Genomic DNA, 21,326 nt, shown 5'->3' with positions numbered 1-21,326 from the left:
AATTGCTAAGCGGCAACAATGAAATTGTTGCCGAATTTACAACACTAGGCAAAGGAAGAACAAGAACGTACAAGATACAATCGTAGGCTCAAAGAAATACTGAACAAGATGGAGAACGAACTAGTCAATGGGCTCAAGAAGTGGTGATTCGTCGAGGGATTGATTCCCTCCTTGAGGAGGAAAATGAAGGTAGTACGAGGACAGGGTACTACCTTCATTTTCCTCATGGAGGGAATCAACCCATCGACGAACCATCTATTTTCCCTCATCTTTCTTTCAGGAATGGGAAGACATCTTGCTTACCAACTTGGTTTTGTTTCTTCCTAAGGGGAGGAACGTTGTTCGACAGTATTGGATCATCTTCAGCATTCAATGTCAAGCATCTACCATAATTGTAGGAGACTCTACATTGAGGGGTGGCTGCATTGTCTCTCTCCTTCTACTCTCTTATTGGGGGCTCTTTTCCTCACATGGGGTTTCCGTTTTGTCCATCACATTCATCAATGAGAGCATTGTATTTTCAGCTCTCTTTTAGAGAATTTTGTCCCACTAGGTTCTCTCTTTTTCTCCCTTTATGAGAGATTGCTTTGCGTTTGTACATGGGTACCTAACATGGCCTAGTAGTTGAGACCCATCTTGCATCTTGCATTGTGTACATTCTCCCTAAGTTGCACTTAAGGGGGGGTGTTTGTGCGAAAAGGGTATTGTAGCTAGTATTGTACCTAACAAGTTTGACAACTAGGTCCTAATCACACATGTTACTTAAGTTTACTTAGGGAACACATAGGAAACTTCCTACTTTTAATGGATAATTATCACATTATCACTTTTCCACCTGTTGTGACCATTTCACACATCGCCCCATTAAAATGGGGACCCCCTCTTTTTCGCTTTTGTTTTGCTTGTTCTCCTCTCTGCTTTTAGGGTTTTGAGTGAGTGAGTGGTCTGTCTGGGCTAGGGCTAAGCCTTAAGGGTTTCTTTTGGATATTTTTTCAAGCTAAGTCCAATCAAATTTTGAAAGTTATTAAGCGTCCTTCCAAAGGTTGATTTTTGAAGTAAGGTGAGTCTGTCTGGAAAGTCAGATATGTCCCAGGTTAGGTCTAGACTCGGAAATTTTTGGGGTAAAATTCAAATTTTGTCTAAGTGTTAGCATTTTGAAGATGAAATTGTATATTCTTGCCTAGGTAAATTTTGATCAAATTTTGGAGGCAAGATGATGCCTGAAACAGAGAAAGTGCTCCTGTCCTTCACTGGAGGCCCAGGGCGAATTTCATTCTAAGTGCAATTTCTTGTTTTGCGAGGGCTTGCTAACTGATTCTTGGCCTTGAAGATGACCTAATTCTGCCTTGTGAAATGATTGGAGACCTAAATTTTGAATATTTTAGCCAGAAAGGACAAAAGTGCTCCCGTCCCTCTCCAAGGGACTAGAGCACAAATGTTATTTTATGCATATTTGTCAGTGACTTTTCTATTTTGTTTTGTGCAGGGTCTTCCGGAATGATAATTGGACGTGACTCGATACTTTTGAAGATTTTGAAGGCATGAAAATGGTGAATTTTGAAGGTTGAAAGAAAAAGTGCTCCCGTCCCTCTCCAAGGGACCAAGGCAAAGTGCTCCCGTCCTTCACTGAAGGACCAGGGCGAAAAGACTTATTTGAGTCATTCCTGGCCTTGTTTGGTTAAATTGAGACATCAAAGGCATGGTGAAGGACGAAATGAACATGATAAAGCATCCAGACTTGATTAAAAACAATGAAATGATGAAGTTTTTGCCTAGAAGGTAAAAAGTGCTCCCGTCCCTCACTGAAGGACCAGAGAAATTTTCTTTATATGCACAATTTTAGACCTTTATTGGACATTAACTTCTATTCATAGCATGAAGTAAGATGAAATCTTCCCTAGCAAAGGAATTTCGAGGTGAAAAGTGAGACAATTTGGCTTGGAAAGCAAAAAGTGCTCCCGTCCCTCACTGAAGGACCGGAGCACTGAATTTCAAATTCGCACTATCTTTGCAAGGTTAAGGTGATTTTATGATTTGAAGAGGTTAAGGGAGGCATGTTTTGTCCATTGAATATAATTTAAGCGGTCTACAAAGGAGTAAATCAACCTAAATGACAAAAAGTGCTCCCGTCCCTCACTGAAGGACCATGCCACTTTTTCAAGTTTCTCTTCTTTGTTTGATATTTTATGGCAAAACTTGACTTGGATGGGAAGGACGAATGATGTTCTATGCCTTGGACGCAATTGAGAGGTTTAAAGGACAAAGAAGTATGCCAAAATGACAAAAAGTGCTCCTGTCCCTCACTGAAGGACCAGAGCACTTAACATGTTATCTAGCCTTTTTCACCAATTTTGGACAAATTGAGGCCAAGGCGCAAGTTTGAAAAAGTGTTTAAAATGCCTTGAAGTGGAATTGAGATGCGAGAGTTGCAAATTTTGATGACAACTGGCAAAAGTGCTCCCGTCCCTCTCCAAGGGACCAGGGTGCAATTTCCAAATATGACTATTTACCTTGCATTTTGAAATGATATTTTTATTACCAAGACTCAAGATGGAGTGAAATGTGATATTCTACGCCTTGAGGGTAAATTGAAGATTGATATGATCAAGAATTCATGCAATGGACTCAAAAGTGCTCCCGTCCCTCACTGAAGGACCAGAGCGCTTTTTATGAAAACGACTAATTCCCTCCGAGATTATGCCAAGGCAAAGTTGTGTGAGATGGGAGGGATCATCTAAAGCATGGTGAACAAAGGTTTGACTTCAAAAAATTGAGAATCCTAACCCAAAAGTGAAAAAGTGCTCCTGTCCCTCACTGAGGGACCAGGGCGAAAATGTCCTAAGGCACGTTCCTTCTAAAGATCAAGTGAATTAAACTCAAGACTCCAATTAAAATGCCATTTTAAAATGCCTAGATGAAGTTTTGAACGTGAAAATGAGGAATGCAAAGCCTAGATTGAGAAAAGAGCTCCTGTCCCTCTCCAAGGGACCAGAGCGAAGTCATTGGCATTCATTATTTTTTTGCCATATCCCAACATTACTATCCTCCAAATCGCATTAGATGCCAAATTGCTAACTTTGGAATATTTGAAAAAATTAATTAAATTGGCATTTAATAAATTGATTTTAGGCCTTAAAAAATCGAACTTTTATTGTGAAGGCATTTAAAATTAATTTTTTTTTAATTAAAAAATTAAATGTGGAGCGCACAAGGCATTATTTGCCTTTATTTGACAAGTCGGCCTACTCCTTTTGGGTTTTTATTTATTATTTCACCCTTTATTTGCTAGGTCGGCCTCATGGGTAAGTGGAAGGTGAGCGCTCTATATATTGGAGGTGTTGTTTCACAATTCAAATCATTCAATCATCCTTTCAAGTGCGAAATTGGAGAGCAATTTGAGGAGCGAAATCCGGAGGAGTGGAGCGAATTTCTACTAAGTGTGGAGAAGCTAGTGGAGGGCGAAATTCATCTTGAAGGCTATTGGAGAGGCGTATTTCTTGCTAGTTTGGAGGATAATTTCTAGATTTTTTGAAGACATTTGAAGGCGAATTTCCAGATCTTGAAGAAGCTAGTGGAAGGTGGAGTTCTTTTCCAAGCTAAAGGAGGTGCATTTTATCCAAGGGAGGCTATGATCTACACTTTGCCTAGCGAAATTCATCTATTTTTGCATCATTTCTTAGAGTTTAATACTCAAAGGAAGGTATGAAGAATTACTTTTTTGAAGTTCTTATTCAAGACTTATTGTGATCCTATTGAATCTAAGTCTTGAAAATCCAATTTCCATTCATTATTAATTTGAAAATGTATAGTTCTTGATTTATCATGACTTTTTCAAATTAATATCTTAAGTTTTACCTTTGAAAGGTCTTAAATTTCATGCTTTGAGGTTTGATGCTCAAAAGACTAACTTTAATATTTTTGTGTAGGCATCAAATGGAGATCTCGGAGTTGTAAAATCAAGCCAGATCAAGGACGGTCTCCTCCAAGACGATCAAGCAAGGACAAGGGCGACCTCCTCTAGTCAAGCATCGACAAGGACGACCTCATCCAGTCTAACATCATCAAGGGCGACCTCTTCCAGTCCAGTATTCCAAGGCGAGGTACATCAATCATCCTGCCAATCAAGGACACAAAGAGTTAGAGCAAGGGTTCGTTGAAGAAGCAGATAGTTCCAGATGAATTAATTAAAGCTAGCTTCTCAACAACATCAAGTTGAATATCTACCAAGTTACAAGTGTCAGACAAGGTGGCATCCTAGTCATCACTTCTCCAGTCAGTGTGGTCCACCTCAACAATGCCCAGATTCAATGTACCCAACTCATGGGAGGTGGCACAAACTTCTATGTACCTACCCCGGCTATCCATTGGTTGAATTTTCCAGAGAGGACATGTGTCCAAGCAATACAATTATTTCATTGGTCAAGCATTAAATGTTATGTAATGGTTGTAACAAACCCTAATTAGGGTTTTCATTATTGAATCTTGGCCATTGATCTCAAATTGATCTTAGCCATCGAATTGTATTGTGGGCACTATATAAGCCCCGGCTCTTCATTTTGTAAAGAGGAATAGTTAGAAGCAGTTAATAGAAGATAGATAGAGAGTAGTTAGAAGGTGATTAGCTAGTTGATAGAATAGCAATTAGAGTAGAGTAGAGAGAGAAGGCAAAGATTGTTGCCAAGATGTTGTTGTAAGAGACTTGTAACTTCATTGAAGAAATGGTGAAATTTATGGGTCGATTCGACAATTTGCATGGTCTTTATACTTCTTATATTTGATTTCATGTTATTAGATGAATGGAAGAAATGTGCTTGATTGATGGTGAAATTCGTATATCCATACTACTAGCAGTTTGTTGATTGCAGACTTGCCTTGTGTAGTCAACTGAAATCATTCAGCTTTAAGCTTAACTTCAGTTGTCGCTTCTTCATTGATATGCATCAACCTGATGGTGTCTATGCCTGCAGTGATGATTTGAACATCATAAAGCTTTCCTTCGAAGATCGCACTAACCTTGTGGAGATGGTCCAGCGATGTCAAAACAAGACTTAGTTAGAATTTCATCAAAGATCATTCATTGCTCTTACATTCTTAGTGTTAGAATTAGATCCTTTCCTCACCCTCATCTTTTTTCTTTTTTTTAAATCAAAGCTAGTAAGATCCTGTGTTCTAGCAATATTCAAAGCAGATCAGACGTTCAATCATCAAATGTAAGTCCCCTTGTGATTCCAGCAAATCACATCATACCACAGAGAGCTTATCCACACGTAGAGATCCTACAATGAAGAACCTTGGAGTCATCCTGATTGATCCTTTTCCGCGATATCTTCAGCAATCAGAGGCTTTACTCAAGAGAGGATAAGGTACCCTTGGGTATTTTATTCTGTGTTTGATAGTGTACAAAATACACGTCAACACCACCTTAAGTGGATTATAAGTTATCACTTTGTGTTTCAAGTCATAACACTAAGACACATGTCATTAATTCATAATCTATGCCATCCTATGTTCACCTTGGCCTATATTACCAAGGGGTCCCCTTTCTAACATCATTAATCTCATATCATTGTATCATTTGCATCCTTGATAGAATAGCATTATTCTTTCATTGCTGATCTATCTTGTGCTTTCATGGAGTGCCTTGATCTTGGGTAGCTATAATCTTCAGTCAATCTTGCTTCATATTGAGTATTCTACACCCAACTCTAACAGAATTCACTACAAAAAATTCAACAATTTTACCTTGGAAACCCCCTAAGGAATAAGCAGTTTAGTAGCAGCAATCAGTCGTCTACTTTGATGTTAATTATAACTGGATGAATAAGTGCAGATGGTAGATACAACTCAGGTTGTTCCTTAACTACTCTGTCAAGCTCCAAAAAACCAAAAAAAGTTGAATTCTCATCCCTAGATCAATTAAACATTCATTCTTACCTCCTATGATCCAAAACATACTCTCCACCCCTATGTATAAGTGTTGGAGCATCCCCCTCATGCAATTGAAGGATCTTCAACCAGAATTGTACGTGTAAAAGTCATCCTTTCATTTCAAATTCCACTTTTCCACCAGTTGTGACAAAACCACAAGTAATCCTCAAGTGATGGTTTCAGAAGCACTATATTGGTTTTCCTTGTGTAGAAAACCATGAATTTTCTCTAGCTGATCTTTTCCCAAATTCATCTACTTATTATCCTTAGTCTTTTCATGACCCTTATGAATCACACCTCCCTTCTCAGAGATGCTTTTGGCCCCATAGTAGCTTGATTAGACACTAAGTAGTGAAAGCATAGATGGCAGACTTGGTAAGTACTTGCCAGATTTTTGTCCTAGTGAGTAACTCACTGAGTTTTTATGGGGATTTTTTAGCAATTACTCACCAATTTTGTTGGCAAGTTTTTTCAAAAACTTGAGCGAGTGTCATGTCCCCATTCAAGACTGGAAGACAATAGGAATAGATATATGATTGAATAAGTATAGATTAAAGATTTAAACTTATTGACATCTAGAAGTAGGAAATCTGATAGCTTTATTGACATCTAGTCATACTCATATATAAGAATCACACTGACAACAGTAACTGCTTAAGTCTTGTTGATAACCCATCTTATCTACATATAAACCATAATATGGAAGAAAGATATAGAAATCAGAGCGATCGTGAAAAAAGAGAAGAATGGGAAGCATATCACAGGGTAGAGTAGACAAAGAGTGACATCTAAGAAGAAGAATGCGGACAGAACCGCACTTAAGATAGAAAGATATGTCTGACATTCTTAGTGAATGGGATACAGATTCTTCCTATGATTTCATGAGTGTAGAACCCAAATCCATGGAAACAAAAATGCTAGTAGAAATCGAAGATGGTGAAATTCAAGAATTTGAGAGGATGGAAGTTACGAGAAATAAGCAAACTGTATAAAACACGGAGAAAGCATACTTAACTAATTAACAAATGAAACTATTGAGCGTTGATTATTCTTTGGGAGACGATTAGGAAAAATAACAAACACGCATGAAGAGATACGATTAAGGAAAGGTATGTCTATTCACAATCGAAGGATGCAACCATTCAACTCTACAAGGTATTTAATCTCACTCCAAAAGGTACGGAGGATAGGAAAAAAAGGAAAAAGAAGATAGGAAGAGACAACGTAAGCTGCCTCAGCCACGTCTGCATTCTATTCAACCCGATAATGGTAATAAGCAGTCAAAGGGAATTCAAACAAAGGTGCTGACCAGGTATGTATCGTCCACTCTCAAGAATAGAGTAAACAATGAAATAACAATAAGACAATTTATCTAATATAAGTAGACAGTCAGTAATTTTCTGATTATATACACATTGCATCAGACTATTAAATCTGTTAATAATTTCTGAAATACATAGTGTAAATCAGATGATATTTATATAATAATAAGGAAATTAAATACAACTTATTCAGTGTATAACTATAATAAATTCACATACTGTTTATCTGGAACAGTAAGCATAAAATTCGAATAACTGCAATATAATCCAGTACTGTAATAATTCAGTAGGATGTCAATACTATGGTATATACTCAATATAATCTGTTAAGAAAGCAATGGTATCAAATAACAAACTGAATATCTGTATATATAATCAAGAAATGGTAATACAATTAAAGGTATCATTTAATGAATATCTAATTGAATATAATAAACTGGTAAGGGTACAGAGTATGATCAGGGAAATAAGACCCACAACATGTTAGTAAGACCCGGTGGGCTTAGCATGGGTTGACTGGGAAACCTGATCATGATTCCATTTCCAAACAGAGTATGATTAGGGGAATAAGACCCACACCATGTTAGTAAGACCCGGTGGGCTTAGCATGGGTTGGCTGGGCAATCCAATCATGACTCCATTGCCTAAAACATTAATCTGCAACAGAACTATTTATAAATGGAAAAACAACTATAAGAATTCAAATTCAATATGCCAAATAAATAATAATCTTAATAATTTCTGCAGCATATTTATAGAGGTATTAAATAGAAAAGGTAATTTGTCTTGTCTTAGTTCTCCAACTATCTAGGATACTAAGTAGGGAACATTACAGTGGTATCAGAGCTATGATCCTACCATCCTGTAGGATAAAAATGAATCAATGAATCATTTCAGTCAATAAGAAGGAATCTAACAATATGAGTATTTGAGTGTATGCTCCGTGCTTGCATATATCCATATGTATGCTTCGTGTTTTCAAATGTATGCTCCGTGTTTGTACAAGTGCATATTTTGTGTATGCTCAGTGTCTTCATGCATTCATATGTATACTTCGTGTTTTCACATGCATGCTAAATACTACCTGTAATCCTCTTATGGGAGAGGGCTTGAAGAGTAAGAGATGGTCGCGAGGGGCTCGTAAGTAACCTAAAAGCAGGTACTTACAATTGAAGATTCAAGTCACTCCCTTACGTCTTCCCCCCAATCCTACTAGAGAGAATGCATAAAAATTAATTGTATAAAACCCATCTTGTGTTGTGGGCTTGAGATTGAGCTGAAAGGTTGCGAGGGGCTCGTAAGAGTCAAATCACCTAGTTACATTCTCCCCCCAACTTCACAAGATGGCAAGTGCCTTCAGGGAGATGAGGCCTTGATGGGAAAGCAAGTAGGAGCTGCCAAGTAGAGCAACCTCTCTTGGGCTTGGTGTAGAAATGGCTCCAAGCAAACCCATCCCGTCTCTTCCTCCCAAAATCTAAGATGATTGTATTAAGTATGATGTAGTTGCTTAATCCTTACAATGGGACATGTATATATGTATATTTGCATATGTGGTTCATAATGTAATTACAGGTTATCCTTACATATCTTCACTAAGGGTTCAAAGTCAAGGAACCTCATGACAAAATTTAAGATTGCTTGAGGACAAGCAAATTCAAGAGAGGGAGACTGTCATGTCCCCATTCAAGACCGGAAGACAATAGGAATCGATATATGATTGAATAAGTATAAAGTAAAGGTTTAAACTTATCGACATCTAGTCATACTCATATATAAGAATCACGCTGACAACAATCACTGCTTAAGTCTTGTTGATAACCCATCTTATCTACATATAAACCATAAAAAAGGAAGAAAGATATAGAATCAGAGCGATCGTGAAAGAAGAAAAGAATGGGAAGCATTATCATAAGGTAGAGTAGACGAAGAGTGACCCCTAAGAAGAAGAATGCAGACAGAACCGCACTTAAGATAGAAAGATATGTCTGACTTTCTTAGTGAATGGGATACAGATTCTTCCTATGATTTCATGAACGTAGAACCCAAATCCATTGAAACACAAATGCTAGTAGAAATCAAAGATGGTAAAATTCAAGAATTTGAGAGGATGGAAGTTACGGGAAATAAGAAAACTGCATCAAACATGGAGAAAGCATACTTAACTAATTACAAATGAAACTATTGAGCGTTGATTATTCTTTACGAGACGATTAGGAAAAATAACAAACACGCATGAAGAGATACGATTAAGGAAAGGTATGTCTATTCACAATCGAAATCAAATACACCTTAATTCAGTGCATAACTATAATAAATTCACATACTGTTTATCTGGAACAGTAAGCATAAAATTCAAATAACTGCAATATAATCCAGTACTGTAATAATTCAGTAAGATGTCAATACTATGGTATATACTCAATACAATCTGTTAAGTAAGCAATGGTATCAAATAACAAACTGAATATCTGTATATATAATCAAGAAATGGTAATACAATTAAAGTTATCATTTGATGAATATCTAATTGAATATAATAAACTGGTATGGGTACAGAGTATGATCAGGGAAATAAGACCCACACCATGTTAGTAAGACCCGGTGGGCTTAGCATGGGTTGGCTGGGCAACCTGATCATGACTCCATTTCCCAACAGAGTATGATTAGAGGAATAAGACACACACCACCTTAGTAAGACCCGGTGGGCTTAGCATGGGTTGGCTGGGCAACCCAATCATGACTCCATTGCCTAACACATTAATCTGCAACAGAACTATTTATAAATGGAAAAACAACTATAAGAATTCAAATTCAATATGCCAAATAAATAATAATCTTAATAATTTCTGCAGGATATTTTATATATTTATAGAGGTATTAAATAGAAAAGGTAATTTGTCTTGTCTTAGTTCTCCAACTATCTAGGATACTAAGTAGGGAACATTACAGCGAATTCATGCCATCAACTTGTGGGATGTGGTACACACCTAGGACACACAAAAAATGCTCAAAATCTATGGGTTTTTCCTTGTAAAAGCCAACACACCTCTCTCACTTCATCACATAGTACTACTGCATACATTTGAGCTAATTGCAAGGATTATTAGGCAAATTTAAAGAGCAAGTTAGTAAAAAAAAAACTGTTTTTTTCCAAGTATTTTAAATTCATTATAGCTGCTAAAATCTATCAAGTAGATTGTAAACAAATTATAATTTCATAGTATTTAGTAGCATTTGCAATTTTACTTCAAAAAAATTTGATTTCTGAGCATTTTTTGTTCATTTATACTGATTTTTTTAATGAAATCACTATTTTTCCCCTTATAAATGAATTATTTTGCTGATTTTTTTTCTTTGGAATAAAATCACTAGGTTATACTGAATTTATGTCAATTTATACTAATTTATGCTGATTTATACAAATTTATGTTGAATTTATGATATTTTTTTGTTTTTAAAAATTAATATGTTGTACTTGTACTTATAGGTTAGACACAATGGCAAATAGAGAACCCTTGGCCTCTAGATCAAACTCTCAACCTGCATCATGCTCAAGCTTAGCCCAATTCATACCAATTACTCGAACCCGTCCCCTTGGAGCCAAAGACCCCAATTGAAAATATGTCATGCAAGGACCAAGACTTGGGACAGTCATTTGCAAATGATGCCAAAACCTATATCATGGAGGTATCAATTGCCTCAAAAAGCATCTAGCAAGCATTACTCATCATGATGCCAAGTATGAGAAGATCACAAAAGAGATAAAATGAGAGATGAATGCACACCTTGCATTGATGGAAGAGAAAAAACTACAAAGGTAAAAGACAAGAGCAGCTATAGCAACATTCATAACTAGTGCTCATGGTCCTCAATTGCAAGCAGAAATGGATGACGATACAACATTTGAAGGCATAGTGGGATCCATTTGTGGTCCATGCATATGAAGCACATCGTCATCCACCTCATCTACTTCAAGTAGAGCACCTACACGAACACCAAATGTCCTAGACATTCACTTTTGAACTCACTTTATACCTTTTTAAAAAGATACTACACTTAAGTTGCCACTTTAATAATATAACATCAGAAACTTAAGTGAATATTTCAGAAACTTAAGTGAATATTTATTAAATTATTTTACTTAAGTTATGGAAAGCACTAAAATCACATTGGAATCAAACTTTGATCACACCGACATGATACTGAAGGCTTAAAATGATGATCAGAGCCAACCGGGTGATTTACTAAAAATAGACTGCTCCTCCAAAAAGTTTGGAAAGCCCACCAAAAGGCAGAAATCACTTGTGAAAGTGTCATGATGATCCAAACTGCCAATTGGGCTCATTGACATAAATAAAAGCCCAAGTACACCAATCAGCCCCCTGAAGAATGGAAAACTAAGCTAATTGTGCACAAACCACTTTTGCTTAAAATGGGGGCATTAAATTATTAAATACATAAGTATCATTAGGAGATTGGCATATTTTACAGCTACAAGGCTGAATATTATGTTTGCAATATCATTGGTTACAAGGTATGAGTAAACTTTCAAGAAAACATTGGCATGCATCAAAAAGAATACTAAGATATGTGAATAGAACAAAGGATCATGGAATCCATCATTATTTAGTTGAAGATTAAATTTTCTTTGGTATTCAGATGCAAATTGGGCAGGATCATCAAATTATAGAAATAGCACTTGTTTAACACTAGAAAGTCAATTGGTATTATAAGTACAAAAAGCAGAATATGTTGCATTAAAAACATGTACACAACCAGTTTGGTTAAGAAGAGTTTTGGAAGATCTAGGAGAGCAAAGATATCCTGCAATGGTATTTTTTGACAATGGTGGAGCGATGTAATTAAGTAAAAATTCAATAATTCATGCAAGGACAAAACACATTGAATTAATGCACCATTATGTACAAGAGCTGGTAAAAAAGATGAAAGTTGAAATTAAGTTTTATAGGTTAGAAGAAGAGTTGACAAATGTTATTGACTAGAGGCCTAGGAGAGATGATATTCAAGTTTGTAAGACAAAATTATAGATACAAGAATTTGACATCAAGGGGGGAAGAATGTATGAAAATTTGATGTCAAACAACAAAATGCTTACAAGATTAAAAGAAGTTGGTGAAATTCAGCTACTGATGTTGAAGTTGAACTATTGATATTGAAGATGACAAACAGCTGTTGACAAAGACAACAACAATTTTTGTTGAAGATGTTTTCATACATTCTACAGTTCGTTGGATTTTTGGACAAAGTCAATAATAAGAGAATCTATTTTAGCCATTAATTTTCCAACAATCTAAAAATTATTTTTAGGAAACTAATTTTAAGTTTTTTATATTTTAATCAGTTGTTTTAGAAGACAACAATGATGTTTAGGTTATGTTTTTTGGTTTTTGGGAGTTATTTTGATGGATTGAGCTATTGCTTTATTCACCTAGATTTTAGTTTTATTTGTAATTTCAATACCCAAGTATTAAACTCTAAGTTACCGGTTCAGGTTCGCCGACACGAACCCAGTTCGTGGGTTTGGGAAAAAAAAAAAATTGTCTTTCGGGTTCATGGGTCAGGTTCGTCCGTACATATATACATACATACATATATGTATGTATGTGTGTGTGTGTATTATATGCAAAAACTTAAAGAAATATAGAAAATTACAAATCTAAATACATTTAATAGTACGCTACTTCATCATTGATCAATGCCAAATGCCATTTCAATTGATAGTTCAGAATTTCAATAATATCATATTATGTCATATACTCATATGCCATATAATATATATCAATGTATCATAGATTCATATATTTCCAGGTTCGCGATTCAAATGAAAATCATTACAATTAAAAAATTGACAACCAAAAATAATAATTGTCTTCTATCTTCAATGTTCATCAATCATCAAAAGGATCTAGATCAAGATCATCATCATTTGCTCCAAGTTCAAATTCAAAATCATTTGAACCCAAACAAGTGCCACTCCCACTAGCTCCATCAGCTATAGGTATCTCATCGTCATTTAAAGTGACTCTAACCAGATCATCAACAATTGCATCCAAGTTGGTGCACTCAGGGGTTACATCCCAAAGCTTCATTGCCCCTTCCTTGTGTTGTTTGACCTTATGTGTTAGAAGACGCAAATTGGAATGAATATAATTATATAAACCAAGTCTTCTGCTCTTTTTGAAGCCAACTAGTTATGCTTCATTGAGTGGATAAAGGAGTATGTACTCCAATTCCGTTCAGCAGCAGAAGAACTTGCAACCTATAGAAATTGGAGAGAAACCCAACAAAACTTAAACTTAAAAAAATGCAAAATAAATTAAAGAATGTTAAAAACTTAAAAGCTAAAGTCTACAATACGAATGTTAATATTTAAAAGTAAAAAAACTTACTTGTGTTAGTATCTTGATTGCAAGAGGTTGGAGGAACATAAAATCTTGACCATGGAGGTACCACCATGTAACTCCATCCATTTTGGATTGGTCATTAATGGCACAAGGACTATGACTTCTTCCTGAGATAAACAAACCAAACTCTTTCCTAACTCTGTCCACCACTTCAGGATCAATGTAGAGTCTAGCAAATGCCCGCTTGTACCCACTAGCAACTTCAGCATCTCTATATGGTTTAGTTCTCCCTAGCAAAGAAAGTACTCCACTGCTATAGTACATGGGAGATAAAGCATGTACAAGGAGATGCAATGGCGTGGTCATCTTGTTCCATCGATGATGAATGATTTGTTCCACCCTTTTGAAAACTATTTCTTGGGGGTCCTCCTCTCTTTGTGCTACTATGACTTTGATTTTTTCAACCATGGTGTCCATGCCATCATAGACTTCCCCCAAACATGTTGCATCTGTATCAGTATGCCTAAGCATATTCATGATAGGCTCGGTGAAGTTCAATACATATTCCAAATTATCCCACCAATTGAGATTCAAGAACAAATCCCTAACCTTATTGGCCCTCTCTGAATTTGATTGCTTCCAAATACTCCATTGGTTACTAATAACCATGGCACTCAATGCCTCTTTCACCTTCAAAAGACATCTCAACATTATTGTATATGATGCAAATCGAGTCTCAACAACCTAGGTTCATGTAAAAAACCTGTCAATAACACATTTTAAAAAATATAAAATTAAATTAAACATGGCATAAATAAATTAAATTTACCTTCAGCAATTCCAACCTCGAGAAGCTCTTGAAAATGGCTTGTGTCATATGGTGGTTTGTCACAAATATGTGGATCTGCCCACCCTCTTGGTAGTTATCCTTCACCCACTCTATTTGAGTGCCAATTGCTTGCATCACCAAGTTGAGGGAGTGTACGGTGCATGGTGTCCAAAAAATGTGTGAATATCTTTGTTCAACCAAAGCACCTACAGCCCTACAAACCTTTGCATTGTCTGTGATGACTTGGACAACATTTTCATGTCCTACCATATCTATGCAATCAAAGAGGATTCTGGAAATGTATTCTGCGTCTTTGAGCTGCCCCTCACAATCAACTGCCCTCAAAAACATTGCCCCTTTGGGGGACACTATAATAACATTTATCAATGGATGGTTTATGGCATCCTTCCATCCATCAAAAACAATAGAAACACCCCATTCAACCAAAGAATCTTTAATCAGTTTCAATGATTGCTCTACAGAATTCTTCTCTCTTGCCAATAAGGTGGTGCACGCCTTTTCATACCCAGGACTTGTGAAATCAATAGGTGCAATATTGATTGTTGTCACCATCTCCCACCAATATGGTGATCTTACCAAGTTGAAAGGAAGACCATTGGCATAGAAGCAACGTGCAATTGTTTGCTCTGCAACATCTCTTGATTCCATTTTTAATGCTTTCTCCAATGGGCCTCTTTTGTGGGAATGGGAATTATCTACTTCAACTTCATCTTGCATAGCGGGTATATTCAAGAAAGGGTGATTGGAGGCCTTTTCTGGTATTGTACGATCATCAGGTAAAGTCATTGGTGTTTTGCTTGCAGATGGATTAGCTCTTAGTTTTTCTCTTGCTATAGCTTGATCAGCATCTTCTTGTTCTTTAATGAATATTGCTATTTGTGTTGCAGACAACCCATTCCCATCTGGCCCTTCACACATTTTAATCCATTTCCCAGCAAGGCCACAAAAGTGACGTCTCACTCGATAATACGAGCACCTATAATTGGTTTTACAAAAATTACAATCCCATTCAAATCCCCCACCTCCTGGAAGTTGTTGACGCATTGTAGTATAATTCCATAAAGGAGATCCTCTATCAACTTTAAATGTTTGGTTTTTTATCTTGTAACCCCCACCCACTGAACTCGAACTTGTTGTCATTTTGTTCTTTTGCTATTATAAGAAATTAAACATTTTTAAATTAGAAAAAAAAATTTAAAAATGGAATATTACACAATGTAAAACCTAATGTAAGTATGAAAAAACGTTATAAAAAATAATACAACTTGTTTATCTTTTTCTATTAAAAAAAATTTGAAAAAATTCTTCAAAAACTTGAAAAAATTCGTTAAAAGATCAAAGAATAGGGATAAATGCTTACCTTAAGTGCTTGAATCTCCTTTGAGCAAGCTCTCCACCATCGTCAAGCACTCCATGAACAATCTCCTTCGAAAATAATCACTTGCCCTTCAAAATGCCAAAATGAAACCAAGAGAGAATAGATGAGCAAATGAAGTTGTTTTGGGTCTCAAATGCATCTGGCAAGGGCGGAGTAGCATTTTTGACCCCAAAAAGACAAAAAAAATTAGCTTTTTAATATGAAAAAGTCACTTTTTGGTGACTTGACTGGCCCAGCCCGTGGATTCGCCCGAGTCCGCGCCTGGGTTCGCCCGGGTCCGGCTAGGGTTCACCCTTTGGACTGTGGGTCTAGCCGGACCAAAGGCAAACCCAACGCAAACCCAGACCCGCATGGACCCAGTTCATGTTTGGAGGCCAAAACCGGCGAACCCGGTAAATTTAAACTACATGTAAGGCATCTTATTTTAGAAGATTGTTTGGTTGGTTTTTTATCAATTATTTTTAGGAGGATCAAACTCTAATTGGACACATTCTTTCAATTGGTTTGTAAGAGATTCACAGAAATTTAGATTGTAATTCAGACTCAAGAAGTGAATTTCAGAATAAATATAAAAAAGAAATTGGTGTGTCAATTTCTAAACAACCCCTATCCCATGCAAAAAAAAAATTGAAAAATAACACTTCTAGTTGATTGTTTATTACTTATTTGCTTTGTATTCCATGTATGCGACTTTGCAATCTAGATCTCCAATATAAAGCAAAATACTATTAGGCTAATAGAATGCATATACACAAAGATCTGCCAACATGGTAGTAATTATGCCAATGTTTATAAGTTGTTTGAAAATTCTAGATGGTTTTCACCCAGCTATTATGTTCCCTTTTAGATTAGATCCTCAGCTCTGAATTCGTCAACAATCAAACAGGACTAAATATTGATTAAGTCTCGGTCGACAGTTAGAAGGCAGTAAAGCTTTCCGCTAGCTTGGTCGGCCAGCTAAGTAATTAATCAATAAAATCAAGTCGTTGCCTTAGTCAATAAAATAAGGTCGTTGCGTTGTTAAGTGTACAAACTAGATGTACCTACAATTAACCTCAACAAAGGAGGGTGAAAATAAGTTAGTTAGCTCAGTAATTTGTGAGGGTTGTTTGTGAGTTACTTCCCTTCAATTATGGAATTGACTACCATAACTTAAAGATCACATGTGAAGGGGATTATAGGCAACATTATCAAGGAAGAGAGACCATCTTAAAACCAAAAACCCACTTTTGGCTGACGCAACTTCAATAATTGGTGCCTAGGATGAAAACCCTGGTACAGTTACAACAAGTTCTATGGATGAAACCATCCAACAACAATCATCATTATGAAACCATCCAACAGCCATCATCATTATAGTTGCACTACAACAGCACTAGTGAAAGCAAGACATGGGATGGAGATATAGGTGTTGCCTATAGCATAAAATGGAGAATGGAAACCCTTGCCAACAATAACTATTATAAGGCAACAACATGACAGATTCAGTGTCTTAAGATCCAACAAACATTCGGCTTCATTCCAAGATCCAAATTTGTGTTCTAAGGCATCCAATGAGTTATTTTGAATAATTCCTTTTTTATGGACTATCATAGTTGTTAAAGGAATAAATAGACAGACAAATAGACAGATGGATAGATAGACCGACAGACAAACTCACCAATAGACAGATGGACAGACAGACATATCAGACAAATAGACAAATAGACAGATAAACAAATAGACACAGATAGACAAAGAGATAGGCAGATAGACAGACAGACAGGCAGACAAATGGACAAACAGACAGATAGACAAATAGCCAGATAGGCAAATAGATAGAGAGATAGAGAGATAGAGAGAAAGACAGAGAGATGGATAGACCGATGGATAGATAGATAGATAAATAGATAGATAGATAGATAGATAGATAGTGTCATGCCCCTGCCTAAACAATAAAAACCCTAATAAAGAAAATTGTCTTTTCAAAAAGGCTTCACAATTTTCTAAATCAATCTCAGGTAAACAATAACGTAGACAAACAAGAAGGATGCACCAATCGGCTTTACTAATGATTGTCCAAGGAAAAGCAACTATTCTCATTAAACTAGAGACGCCGATATAACAAACATAAGATGACCAATAAGAATTTGAAGATAACCAATTCTATAAATTAAAAAATGTCCAGTGTTTCAAGAGACAGAATATTATTGTTTGCTAAGGGCAGAAAAACAGTGATCCATAGATATGCAGCGATCCATTAGGAAAGAGCAGTGACTAACATTAAACATTAACATATTCATTAATAATAAGAGTCATAATCAAGGCCAACTATGATCAGAACAGTGATTTAATATGAACAAATATAGAAGGTGGCAGACAAGTTAATATTATGATCGATTCAATATACAGCAGTGTGTTAGAAGTAGTTATTTGTTAAGAACACTAATTAAAAGAAGCATCGAATTAGTAAGTGAAAGGACATGGTCTAATGCTGACCAATGTGCATTTCCAAATGGTGCGATTAGGAAGATTATATGATTTGACTTTGAATACTCTCCAACGGGTGCGATTCATAAAGGAAAATAAGAATATTATGTTAAAGAAATTTTCCTTGAAAAAGGTGTGATTTGCGTTATAAATTATATTAAGATGCAATTATTATTGTGACTAAGAACAGCAATCAACAAAGAGAAAGATATGCCTCTTCAATCTGAAAGGGTATGTATATTAGCAATAGAGATTTAAATAAAGATTAGAAATGGAGTTTGAGGGCATCGAAGGAACATAACATTCATTTACTGGCCAATCATTGTTGAAGCAGCGGATTGGTATGCTATATATTATTTATGAACTGTATGCTTATTCACAGTAATATTATATCTGAATTCTATCAGGAATAAGGGACAGGTATATGGCCTATAGCATAAGCTGTTACATTTATTCTTATATACACATATAACAGTACTAATGCAATTTACATTTGTTAATCAGATTTATATAACAATTATGTTTAATTTCGTTTACATATATATTCATAATACATGAGAAATTAGTATATTCATAGCCTAATCCTTAATCATTCTCTATTGCCCCTCATGAGAAGAGGTTGGTTTTGTTAGGGAAAGGCAGTATTAATATCTCACAAGGTAGGTGAGCCCTGAGAGGTGGTATGGACGGGTGTTCCTAAAACCCTTGGGGAGATCAGGAGGTGGTATGGACAGGTGTTCCTAAAACCCTTGGGCCTATTTGTGGAGATTAGTTTTTCTATCGCCCTAACATAGTAATTCCCCATCCTCCGTTAGGGTTGATGATTGGGAAAGAAGTAAGGATTGGAGCTTAAAAATAGTAACCATCAATTGTATTATGAATGCTAATTGTTCTTTAGTTTCAATAATCTGATTTAAGGCATAATAAGTATAATGATGTATGTTTAACTGGTAGACCCTAGTAGGGGACATTACAGATAGATAGATAGATAGATAGATAGACAAACAAACAAACAGAGACAGAGAGAGAGAGAGAGACAAACAGATAGACCTATAAACAAACAGACAAATAGAGAGATAGATAGATAGATAGACAAATGGATAGATAGACAAAGAGATAGATAGACAAATAGATTCGTTTTGAGGTATTTGGCTTATGTAATACCACATAGTAGTTTTGTGCAAGCATGTTACTATAAAAGAACGCATGAGTAATTGTTGATGTTGGCTGGTGGATCCTTTCATTTGTTGGCTAAGGTATCTCTTATAGGTTGCATATGTTGAAACATGGATTGGGTTATGTAGCTACATGGATCTCATTTGCTTATTCACATGGAGGAATGCAGCTAGGGTCTTTGACAATTTAGAAGCCTTGCATGGAGACTCTGCAAGTGTATTGTAATCTTGTACTTGAGATAATACAGAGTATGTAGGTGTTTTTGGAGGCTACGTTTTTCCTTAAGAGGTTTTTTCCAAAGTACATCTAATGTTCTTGATGGTATGCTTTGTTATTCTTTTGCATTGTGAATTCTGAATACTTGTTTTTCATATTTTTCTCTGATGAGAGAAATTTGGAAATGGTATATCATTGCTGCAAATCCCTCCAAACAAACCTCATAAAGACCTACAAGGCAAATTGGGAAAGATCATTGTTCCCCCATTCAATGCATCCAACGAAACCTTTTCTAGAGGGTGGATCTAGAAGTTGAACACAATTTTTGTTGAGCCTGATGTATGAAGTAGCAGCAATCAAATTTGTGGTCCTTCAACTAGAAGGCGTTGTGCATGAATGTCGGTATCATGACTTAGTAACTCAAGGGCACAGCCATATCACCGTCCATGAAAAATTTTGTGAGAGATGGATAGATAGATTGGTGAAGCAAAGAACACTTCAGGGACCTTGCAAAACTATGCCACCAAGGATAAGTGGATGATTGTGTGGCTGAATTTTAGAGAATAGGAATAATAGTATCTAATGTATCAAAGAGGCATCTGGTGTTCCTTTCAACAAAAGGGCTGAAAGAATGCCTTTGACAACTAGTTAAGGCTCTAGAACCCAACTCATTGCAAATTGTCATAAAAAGATTCCTAACCTTGCAAACCACTAGACCTAGCAAACCTTTCCAAGAGTCAATATTTAGGAGAGCAAATCAGATGGCATTACAGCGACAATAACAATCAAGGCAACAAATAAATCAAAATAAACTTTTTACATGGAAACTAAGGGTTACTCTCTTTTTCCAAGAGTAATGAACCTTTGCTGTACCTGCCTTGCCTTTCTGATAATTAGGGCCTGATCTATCCACCGAAGGTTGGATTTAGGGCCACAAAAGGAAATTACGGTTTCCTGCAACATTTAGATATTTTATTTTATGTCAGCAGTAATATTAGATCGGTGGCATAATTATTGCAGCACAAAATACATACACGACCCATTCTAGATTTTGAGGATTTTCCAGGTTGGCTGGGCTACCCATCCAAACCCATCCCGTCTCTTAGGGCTAATAGGGCCACCTAAGGATGGGCCCAGCATACCCCTGGCTTGCACTCATTATCTTGAATGTACTAACAAACAAAGAATATCAGGAAGATAACAAATGCATACATAAAACATAGATTCATGACTATATTACTTGGTTAACATTTATCCATTATATATAAATTTGTAGGGACTAATTCATTATATTTGTGCCTAGTTGCAAAACCATGACTATCATTAATTAGTATTCCTTTTCTCTACATATTAGTTGTGTCTGAGAATGAATGAATTATTTTTATTCTTTTGTCCATCACTAAAGTGTATTTTAATGCAGCATTCTAAACCTGATATTGAAGGTTACCTATCTGGCGTGAAGATTAAGTTCATTTTACCCTTTTGTACATTACAAATGTGCTTAGTTCATTTGGCAAGACATTTTTTAGGCATGGAACCGATTTAACAAGTAATCTAGGCCACTAGTTAAATTATATTCATTACTATTATATGAGGAATGAAAGCAGATTTAATACAACTTG

General features: G+C 36.0%; 1 protein-coding gene across 2 annotated transcripts in view; it reads right to left on the bottom strand.

The window, feature by feature from the left end:
* Positions 1 to 21,326, bottom strand: part of LOC131072040 (kelch repeat-containing protein At3g27220) — a 76,228-nt gene that overhangs the window by 41,794 nt on the left and 13,108 nt on the right. Inside the window, exon 2 of one of the 2 annotated variants that reach the window (XM_058008074.2) lies at positions 20,578 to 20,658. The exons of the other annotated variant lie outside the window; for it this stretch is intronic. Within the exon in view, the coding sequence (XP_057864057.1) occupies positions 20,578 to 20,658 (81 nt within the window). The remainder of the gene's footprint in view (positions 1 to 20,577; positions 20,659 to 21,326) is intronic. 2 annotated transcript variants of the gene reach the window in all.

Source organism: Cryptomeria japonica, chromosome 9 (genome assembly GCF_030272615.1).
Source record: "Cryptomeria japonica chromosome 9, Sugi_1.0, whole genome shotgun sequence".
Lineage (NCBI taxonomy): Eukaryota > Viridiplantae > Streptophyta > Pinopsida > Cupressales > Cupressaceae > Cryptomeria > Cryptomeria japonica.
This window is presented reverse-complemented; position numbering and strand designations above follow the sequence as displayed.